General features: G+C 44.2%; 1 protein-coding gene across 2 annotated transcripts; it reads right to left on the minus strand.

The window, feature by feature from the left end:
- Positions 1-2,533: 2,533 nt before the first annotated feature.
- On the minus strand, positions 2,534-9,776 carry LOC118371433 (protein odd-skipped-related 1-like). Of its 2 annotated transcripts, none has more exons than XM_035756857.2 (3): positions 9,518-9,776; positions 4,538-5,282; positions 2,534-3,808 (listed from the first exon to the last, which is right to left on the minus strand). In XM_035756857.2, the coding sequence occupies exons 2-3, from the start codon at positions 5,236-5,238 to the stop codon at positions 3,676-3,678; spliced, it is 834 nt and encodes a 277-aa protein (XP_035612750.1). In that variant the 5' UTR covers positions 5,239-5,282; positions 9,518-9,776; the 3' UTR covers positions 2,534-3,675. The 2 variants fall into 2 exon arrangements, with proteins under 2 accessions (XP_035612750.1, XP_035612751.1); XM_035756858.2 differs by lacking the exon at positions 9,518-9,776 and adding an exon at positions 6,908-7,538.
- Between the last annotated feature and the right edge of the window lie 932 nt (positions 9,777-10,708).

Below are 10,708 nucleotides of genomic sequence, written 5' to 3' on the forward strand. Positions count from 1 at the left end.
CAATAATCAGGTTAAAGTGCAAAAAATACAATTATACAAAAATGTAACATTGGAATGTAAGCTTTGGAAGTGGAATAACATTACGCTGACATGACTTTAACCAATTTAGTTGTTTTTTTGTTTGTTTTGTTTTTTTAACAAAGACTGCTTTTAGACTCGTAAATGTCCCTTTAAAAAAAAATGTCATTTTGATCAAAAGCAAGAGTCTTTCAGAATGTCTGAGAGGTCAACTTTGTCAGAGAGGTCAAGATCACATTCCATACATCTATGATGTATGGTCCATTCGCCCCATTGGGCTTCATCATGGACAACCAATACACTGCCTCAAAGTCATTAAGCATAATTATCTCTTAACTAAATGTGGAAAAACAACTTAGATCTGGAACAAGGTGCTCCTGGATATTGTCTGGATACATCATAGAGATCCAGGATTTTCAAATCTCTCTGAAGAATCATTCCCCACGATGAGCACAACGGCTTCCTTCCTTGGCTGGTGAATTGTTGGTGAACATTTAACCTTTTCTATCACTTTTCTTCTGTTCAGAGAACTTCAATTTGGTTCAAGTTCAGAGATGTTCTACTCATTCTATGTTCCAGGCACTTGAGCTCCACAATGTCCCCTGTCTTTGGTCAGCTCCACAATGTCCGCTGTCTTTGGTCAGTTCCACAATGTCCCCCCGTCTTTAGTCAGCTCCACAATGTCCCCTGTCTTTAGTCAGTTCCACAATGTCCCCCTGTCTTTGGTCAGCTCCACAATGTCCCCTGTCTTTGGTCAGCTCCACAATGTCCCCTCCGTCTTTGGTCAGTTCCACAATGTCCCCTGTCTTTGGTCAGCTCCACAATGTCCCCTGTCTTTGGTCAGCTCCACAATGTCCCCTGTCTTTGGTCAGTTCCACAATGTCAACTGTCTTTGGTCAGCTCCACAATGTCCCCCCCGTCTTTGGTCAGCTCCACAATGTCCCCCCGTCTTTGGTCAGCTCCACAATGTCCCCCTGTCTTTGGTCAGTTCCACAATGTCCCCCCGTCTTTGGTCAGCTCCACAATGTCCCCCCGTCTTTGGTCAGCTCCACAATGTCCCCCCGTCTTTGGTCAGCTCCACAATGTCCCCCCCGTCTTTGGTCAGCTCCACAATGTCCCCCCCGTCTTTGGTCAGTTCCACAATGTCCGCTGTCTTTGGTCAGCTCCACAATGTCCGCTGTCTTTGGTCAGTTCCACAATGTCCCCCCGTCTTTAGTCAGCTCCACAATGTCCCCTGTCTTTAGTCAGTTCCACAATGTCCCCTGTCTTTGGTCAGCTCTACAATGTCCCCTGTCTTTGGTCAGCTCCACAATGTCCCCTGTCTTTGGTCAGCTCCACAATGTCCCCTGTCTTTGGTCAGCTCCACAATGTCCCCTGTCTTTGGTCAGCTCCACAATGTCCCCCCCGTCTTTGGTCAGCTCCACAATGTCCCCCCCGTCTTTGGTCAGTTCCACAATGTCCCCCCCGTCTTTGGTCAGTTCCACAATGTCCCCCCCGTCTTTGGTCAGTTCCACAATGTCCCCTGTCTTTGGTCAGCTCCACAATGTCCCCTGTCTTTGGTCAGCTCCACAATGTCCCCTGTCTTTGGTCAGCTCCACAATGTCCCCTGTCTTTGGTCAGCTCCACAATGTCCCCTGTCTTTGGTCAGCTCCACAATGTCCCCTGTCTTTGGTCAGCTCCACAATGTCCCCTGTCTTTGGTCAGCTCCACAATGTCCCCTCGCTTTGGTCAGCTCCACAATGTCCCCTGTCTTTGGTCAGCTCCACAATGTCCCCTGTCTTTGGTCAGCTCCACAATGTCCCCTGTCTTTGGTCAGCTCCACAATGTCCCCTGTCTTTGGTCAGCTCCACAATGTCCCCTGTCTTTGGTCAGCTCTACAATGTCCCCTGTCTTTGGTCAGCTCCACAATGTCCGCTGTCTTTGGTCAGTTCCACAATGTCCCCCCCGTCTTTGGTCAGTTCCACAATGTCCCCTCCGTCTTTGGTCAGTTCCACAATGTCCCCTGTCTTTGGTCAGTTCCACAATGTCCCCTGTCTTTGGTCAGCTCCACAATGTCCCCCTGTCTTTGGTCAGCTCCACAATGTCCCCTGTCTTTGGTCAGCTCCACAATGTCCCCTGTCTTTGGTCAGCTCCACAATGTCCCCTGTCTTTGGTCAGCTCTACAATGTCCCCTGTCTTTGGTCAGCTCCACAATGTCCCCTGTCTTTGGTCAGTTCCACAATGTCCCCCCCGTCTTTGGTCAGCTCCACAATGTCCCCCCCGTCTTTGGTCAGCTCTACAATGTCCCCTGTCTTTTGTCAGCTCCACAATGTCCCCTGTCTTTGGTCAGCTCCACAATGTCCCCCCGTCTTTGGTCAGCTCCACAATGTCCCCTGTCTTTGGTCAGTTCCACAATGTCCCCTGTCTTTGGTCAGCTCCACAATGTCCCCCCGTCTTTGGTCAGCTCCACAATGTCCCCTGTCTTTGGTCAGCTCCACAATGTCCCCCCGTCTTTGGTCAGCTCCACAATGTCCCCCAATGTCCCCTGTCTTTAGTCAGCTCCACAATGTCCCCTGTCTTTGGTCAGCTCCACAATGTCCCCTGTCTTTGGTCAGCTCCACAATGTCCCCTGTCTTTGGTCAGCTCCACAATGTCCCCTGTCTTTGGTCAGCTCCACAATGTCCCCTGTCTTTGGTCAGCTCCACAATGTCCCCCCGTCTTTGGTCAGCTCCACAATGTCCCCCCCGTCTTTAGTCAGTTCCACAATGTCCCCTGTCTTTAGTCAGCTCCACAATGTCCCCCTGTCTTTGGTCAGCTCCACAATGTCCCCTGTCTTTGGTCAGCTCCACAATGTCCCCTGTCTTTGGTCAGCTCCACAATGTCCCCTGTCTTTGGTCAGCTCCACAATGTCCCCTGTCTTTGGTCAGCTCCACAATGTCCCCTGTCTTTGGTCAGCTCCACAATGTCCCCTGTCTTTGGTCAGCTCCACAATGTCCCCCCGTCTTTGGTCAGCTCCACAATGTCCCCCTGTCTTTGGTCAGCTCCACAATGTCCCCTGTCTTTGGTCAGCTCCACAATGTCCCCTGTCTTTGGTCAGCTCCACAATGTCCCCTGTCTTTGGTCAGCTCCACAATGTCCCCTGTCTTTGGTCAGCTCCACAATGTCCCCTGTCTTTGGTCAGCTCCACAATGTCCCCCCGTCTTTAGTCAGCTCCACAATGTCCCCTGTCTTTAGTCAGTTCCACAATGTCCCCTGTCTTTGGTCAGTTCCACAATGTCCCCTGTCTTTGGTCAGCTCCACAATGTCCCCCCGTCTTTAGTCAGCTCCACAATGTCCCCTGTCTTTGGTCAGCTCCACAATGTCCCCTGTCTTTGGTCAGCTCCACAATGTCCCCCGTCTTTAGTCAGCTCCACAATGTCCCCTGTCTTTGGTCAGCCCCACAATGTCCCCTGTCTTTGGTCAGCTCCACAATGTCCCCTGTCTTTAGTCAGTTCCACAATGTCCCCTGTCTTTGGTCAGCTCCACAATGTCCCCTGTCTTTAGTCAGCTCCACAATGTCCCCTGTCTTTAGTCAGCTCCACAATGTCCCCTGTCTTTGGTCATTTTGTCTTGTTCTCCTTTATAGTCTTCACCGTTATTGTTTCCAGTGTCCCCTAGTCTCTTTTTTAGGTATTGACATCACTTAATCTTGGATGGCTTTAGTTCCTTCACCTGCATGTGCAGCGTTTTGTGGACAGCTAGAGTTCTGGACTGACAAAATCCCTTTCCACACTCCTGGCACTTGAAGGGCTTCTCTTTGGAATGGATGTACCTGCAGGGCAGAGCAGAACAAAAACAGAGTTCGGGTTGAGTAAGGAAACATAACAAACACACAAAGACAGGTATCAACCTATAACTACAAATGAATAGGAGACGACAAAATAAATATTAAGGGAAAAGGGAGTTGAGAGGTTGACTGGCCCGCTAAACCATCTCATATGAGAGGTATGGGGATACTGACTGACCCGCTAAACCATCTCATATGATACTTTTTCCACATACTGATCCTGAATTCCGATTCAGCATCAAATATAATCGTGTTATCGTTACGTTTAATTGGTCTGTCGCTCTTGGGGAAATGACAAGTTTGATTAGAAATCGATTCAACATTACACATTCAAAAGCAATGCATAACAGGTTTGTGACCAATTACATTTGGGGCTGTTCCATTTCTTTGACTGGAATTAATTCAAATGGAACAGGCCTCAACCCTGATGCATGACACTGTCAGGGGGGGGCACAACAGGATTCATCAATAGCACATATGACCATTTAAGAAGCAGTTTTGTATTAATATCACGTGCTGTTCTTATGTGGAGGCCTTATACAGCAGTGTAACTGAATGGGCTTCTGGGATTTTCTGTAGAAGGTTCTGTCGCCAATAAATAAAGTATGCAATAAAATATGATTAATTAATTTACAACATTTTGGCAGCAATCTATCTCCATTCTCCATGTTCATTAAATAGAGCTTCATTGAGAAAAAAAAGTGCAGGTCTCACCTGTGGTCTCGGAGGTGGTCCTGCCTCCGGAAAGCCTTGTGGCAGATGTCACAGGTGTACGGCCTCTCGTCCGTGTGCGTCCGCTCATGGATAAGCAGGTTGTAGGACTTGGTGAAGTGGCGGCCGCAGAACTTGCACACAAACTCCTTCTTGGTCTTGGAGGGAAGGCGACCACGGCTAGGCTTGCGCTCGGGCGACGACAGCTTGGCTACATCTATGAGACAGCCTAGCCCGCCATGGCGAGGAGAAGTGGCGGCGGCCGCCCCTGTTATGCTCAGGTCCTCTGCCTTCAACGGGTCCTCCTGGGTGGCGGCGGTGGCCAGGTTGGCGAAGTCGAAGCGTGGCTGGGGCTTGTTCTTGGAGCCCTGAAGGAGATTCATGGCGGTAGCTGCTGTGGCGGCCGCAGTGGCCTGGTCCTTGTGCTGGACCAGGTGGGGGAAGATAGGGATGGAAGGCAAGCTGGGGAAGCGGCCGTCCATCAGGGCTGGGAGCTTGGAGAAAGTACAACGGGGAACCCCAAAGGGAGGGTAGCCCAGGGTCCACTGGTGGAGGTGGATGGCGTGCAGGGCGCTGAAGCTATAGATGCCAGGGACCTGGTCCGTGGGCAGCTGGAAGCCATTGGAGGCCTGGAGGAAGGAGTAGTTGGCCAGCTGCAGAGAGGGGTGGAGGGGAACCGGGGCTGGAAGAGTTTTGCTGCCCATGATTGGTGTCACTACTGATCACTCGAATCGCAATGGGATTCCCTCTGGAAAAGCAACACATCAAAAAGATTAGGTCATATTGATAACACAACAGAACTGTACTCGTTTAATAATATATACGTATAAGTCATTATTTGTTATAAAAAGTTGTACAAACCCCATGATACCATGACAACAACTAAAACTACAACAACCAAAACTACGAATAATGACAATATTGATCATAATATTCCATAATGAAACGAGCATAATTGTGATATTTGAAAATTAATCAAAAAACATTTCTAACTAAGTATTTCCTGCACTTCCAACAGGCTTTGAGTCTACCCCCCTGTTCTGGGTCACGTCCCCCCCCACCACACACACACACACAGCCCCCTCACACCCCAACACAACCGCCTCAATGCCAGGCCAATACACAAGCGATTCAGCTTGATTATCTAGTTGCTTTTCAAGAGGCCTCATTATCAGTGGATTAAGGTGATACGTGTGAATGTCTCCTTTTTACCACTGAGACAAAAGGGATGTTTCTTTTCTCTAGGGAAGAGCCCCTTTGCCACCTTAGAGAGTGATAAGAGCTCTGAACCAGACCTCCATGCCACAGGGAATACCAGCACAACATGTGGCACACACACACACACACACACACACACACACACACACACACACACACACACACACACACACACACACACACACACACACACACACACACACACACACACACACACACCTTGAATCATGTATTGTCTGCAAGGCACACGACGAGTGATGAGAGCCTGTATGTGTGAGTGTGTATGTGTGCCCACATACATGCGTGTGTGTGTGTGTGTGGAACGTGCTTAGGATATATGTCAGAGAGAAGAAGGTGTGAGAAAACAAAACAATTTCCAGTGCTGACACACAGACACTGGGATGTGCTTGGTGTGGGTGTTTCCCGTTCCCAGAAAACATGCCCGGGCTGTTAAGACTCAGGTAAATAGAACGACACCATTCACCGAGGCGGGAATACCTCAGTGAGCTGTTTATTCAGCTTTAATAAGAGGAAATAACAAAGGGATATAAAGCCTCTTTGTTTCTGAGCATATTTGATTGTCAGGCTGTATGACACAGTTACCTTGTGTCGTTTCTGTTTTAGTCTAAGTAGAGCTCCCAAGCCGCACCTTTCCAGTGTCATATGACTTAGCGTTCCAGAGAGAAAGCATTACCCCCTAAGCCATGCCGTTTGCTTTGTTTGATTCTGTTAGTCATAGGGAATTGTGTGTAAATCCTCCGATTTTACCGTTCTGAAAATATGATTTACTCATTGTTCTACTACTGGTTTACATTAGTTCATGTGGGATTAAGAATTCAAATGTAATTGTTCAACGTGGTCATGGGTTATGTCGTTATCACATAAGGAAACCCTACAATATGGCCAAATCAAGATATATTGTAGATATTAATAGGCTATATGTGGGTATAGATAGGCCTATTGGAGAAAATTACCCATTGATCATATTGGTGAATAAAGGCCTACACTGTTTTAAAAAAGTGTGGATTGAGTGAAAGACATGGCTATTCGGCAGTACATAAAAGTAAAATAGTGTTAATTAGAATGAAGCTCAAACGTCCCCCGGGGATTTTCTCCTTTCTGATCAGGACGCAGAAGTAATTTACTTTTACTTACGATGTCATTAGGGGCGATCAGCGGTTTCTCCCGAGTGGTCTCATATCCTTAAAACCCTTTGATGTCTACATACCATCTCTAACGACTCAACAATCAAGCTAAACACTGCTAAATCCCGTTTCCCCGTTGGACGTGACTGGCCAACTGTTCCAATTCCACGCCTCGATCACACAGCAGACTTTGTATGAGATTTGAGATAAGATAACGCAAGACATGATCGAATTATCATGTTCCCCCACACATATCACACCAGAATATGTTAAAGAATGTGCTCACTCTAACTCTAATACATTATAGGTAGGACATAAGGAAATCAAATAATGTTTTAACACAATATACAACGTCCTATGGATTAAAAAGTGACCCGAGGTAAACCTTCATAACGTTTGCCCAGTACATTGTTATATAATTAGGAGAACGTTACGTTGGTGTTGGTAAGAAAAGTCACACCAGCATTCACATTTAGGTCCCCACAAGCCAAAACCAATCCAAATCAGGGCAGCTTTTCCACAAGTTTATCTGAGCTGAGAAAAAAAATCGGATTACTTGGATTTTTGGACGCTCTTGTAGCCTCCAGACATGGGCCTACAACATTACATACATGTCATGATTTAGAGGGAGTTCACCTCTTTCAGGTTGTACATAAGCACAGAGGCATGCATGTTGGCTGGACCTACTTCATTTGCAATTGAAAAGGCTACATCAAGCATGGCATTGTAATACATTGCATTGGTTTTTGGGTTAAGGAGTACAGAATCGGACTCAATGAAATGAAATCCATATCCACAAACTCACTAGTCTACTGCGGCTATAGATTATCTTTCCTAAACCTGGACTTAATTTATTTAGTTTTATTTTTCAAAGGGGGATTCAAGTGCAAAACATCTATCTAATAAACGTCTATTCTTAAATAAATAAACAATATATATATATATATATATATATATATATATATATATATATATATATATATATATATATATAAAGAGGTATGTGTGTATGGGACAGCAACTTCAGAGTTTTTACGTTAATACAGATGCTTTGGTCAATTGTGCAGCAATTACCAGGGACACATGTTTTTAGCCGTGTTTTGATGCAGAACACGAGAGGATATGAGCGCAATAAAATACAGACGTGTGCACCCAAGCAAAGTGGGAAACAGTTATCTGACAATCGCAAATAAAACATGTATATGCCTAAGAATGATTTCAATTCAAGCCAATAGTTCCAGATCATATCTGATACCATAAAACCATGATTTTGTCCATAACAATTAGCACAATACGTTGTCCACTGTTTTAATTCCGATTATTGCAATTCCCGATCAAATAGTGTTTTCATGTAAAAAAATTAAATAATAATAATAATAAGTAAAGTAACCCCATCATAGGTCTAATCCATGTTTCTATGTAAAGTACACTAAAGCATAGCCTGTCGTTATATTCCAGAACACTGGTTTAACTCTGAATATTTAACTATTGATTGAATGTAATTCACCTGCAACGAAGACCGTTAAATGTTAATCAATTATTACATGTAGGCTATGTATTTTTTTATATATTTTTTTGGCGACCTAGTAAAATTCGTTTAAGTCATTTTATAAGAGACAGTTAAAACGAATAATGACCATAACAACGATCCTTACCACTCCAGCTATATTGAATTTATTAAATCGACATTTTACAAATATTTCGAAGTACCTTTAATATGCCACAAAATACATTTAAAAAATATATATAAACAACATAAAAGGGTATTGTTTCATTAAGGTACCAACGTTTGGATACATTAATTGGGGATACCCTGTAAAAGAAATGTGCCTCCTCGTCATCGAACACGCACATCTTTCTCATGTTAACTCAAACCATGTAATGTATCATGCAATTCAACAAAATGTACGTTTCTGCATGGAATTATGTCGTTATTTTCACTTAGGTCCTTGTTGAATTTACTCCAACGTGCTGGAATGCGTTTACCTCTGAAAGATCCCACCTGTTTCACACTCTCTTCGCGCATCTAACTCAGTGGTCCTTCTGTAGCTCAGTTGGTAGAGCATGGCGCTTGTAACGCCAGGGTAGTGGGTTCGATTCCCGGGACCACCCATACGTAGAATGTATGCACACATGACTGTAAGTCGCTTTGGATAAAAGCGTCTGCTAAATGGCATATATTATTATATTATTATTATTATTAGAAGGCTCATAGTCGTGACTCTCTCTCTCTCTCTCTCTCTCTCTCTCTCTCTCTCTCTCTCTCTCTCTCTCTCTCTCTCTCTCTCTCTCTCTCTCTCTCTCTCTCTCTCTCATGCAAGCTCAAGACACTGTCGAATATGTTAACTTCTAGTTCCAGCATTAAACAGGTAAAAAATGACTAAACTGAATATTGTTGCTAGGCTATTGTAATAACACATCTATTCACTGCGATTGGACCAGTTATGATAAATAACTCAACTCTCAAATCAGTTGTGGTAAAGTTTACAACTTTGTGTATTGTGCCTCGCGTTGTCATTCCTCCGAAGAAGCCTGACCATAAATACATTTTACACGTCGTATTCTGACTGATGGCTCAGAGAAAAATCCCAGAGAAAATGTAATACGATGAAATAGTTACCAGCGCAGATGTACGGTCGGTCCTATGGATCCGGAGAGGTCCTGGAGTTGAAAACCTGCGGATGGTCCGATGCAAAACGTCTTGGAAAAAAACGTTCAAAGTTGAATGTAGTTTAGAGAAAGTTTGGGGCTTCGTAAGACAACTTTCCCGGCATGTTCACATCGAGTTTAGATTGTACGCGCGTGTAGTTCAACAGCTGTCCAAAATAGTTGTGTGTAGAACTTCTGTAGTGACTCTGGTGAAGACGCCTTCTGTTACTGTCCTGCGGTCTGCACTCAAACCGCCTCTTTATTGCAACCAAACCCTTTACTCGCACATGCGCGTCATTTAGCCAGCCCCCATACACATTTGAGGGAGCTCCTTACTATAAACTCAAGTTTCTCTTTTTTTCATTATAAATTGAACATTCTAGTGATGGCCTGAACATAGTTGTAGCATAGTGTCAACTGTACTCTCTTGTTTCTTTTTAGAGAGGCTGCAATGCCTAATTCCAATAGGCTGTTTACAACTACTAAACACATACATTTGTTATTTTGCCCAGCCCATATTTGAAAATGCAGGACTATTTTTTTGCCTGTCTAGGCTTATACGACTTTAACAATATGTATGTCATAAACATCGAATTCTAATAGCTCATCCTTGCCCATATTGGGAAATAACTTGGCAGCTAAAATTCATAGGAGCATTTGATTTTTGTGATGCATTGTTTAAAATCAGTGGATGGTAAGGCTGAGATGGCATATTGATTGCCTACAACATTGCATATCAAGGGTTAATGGATTTGGCAATGAAGCAATTCACGTTCTATGGATTTAATTGATGGCTTCAAAGGCAACAAATTAAAGTATCACCCACATTTCTATGATTAGTTTTGTTGTTATCATCCTAGTATTAATATTCATGTTAATAAGTTTTTTGATAAGGTTGGTATTATTAGTGGAATAAACAATGTACGGGCTGAACCTCATGCAACCTCCCTCATAGGCCTAAAACCTACAATCCGTAATCGGACGGACAAAAATACCCCCAAGCAAATTAATTCCATTATTATATTCATGGGATTAAAAACAAATTGCTCGTTTAAAAAGAGTGCGAGGTGGAACGACAAAACAAATACATTTTCACGTTCTCCTAATTAAAGAAAATATACAACTGTCACTTTACCTTGAGATCTGGAGGGAAAGAAATGAC

This window comes from Oncorhynchus keta, chromosome 29, assembly GCF_023373465.1.
Source record: "Oncorhynchus keta strain PuntledgeMale-10-30-2019 chromosome 29, Oket_V2, whole genome shotgun sequence".
In the NCBI taxonomy this organism is placed as follows: Eukaryota; Metazoa; Chordata; class Actinopteri; order Salmoniformes; family Salmonidae; genus Oncorhynchus; species Oncorhynchus keta.

Coding starts and splice junctions, on each gene's coding strand:
- LOC118371433 (XM_035756857.2), bottom strand. CDS start 5,238: ATGGGCAGCAAAACTCTTCCAGCCCCGGTTCCCCTCCACCCCTCTCTG. Junction 3,809..4,537: donor GACCACCTCCGAGACCACAG/GTGAGACCTGCA, acceptor TCTGCCCTGCAG/GTACATCCATTCCAAAGAGA.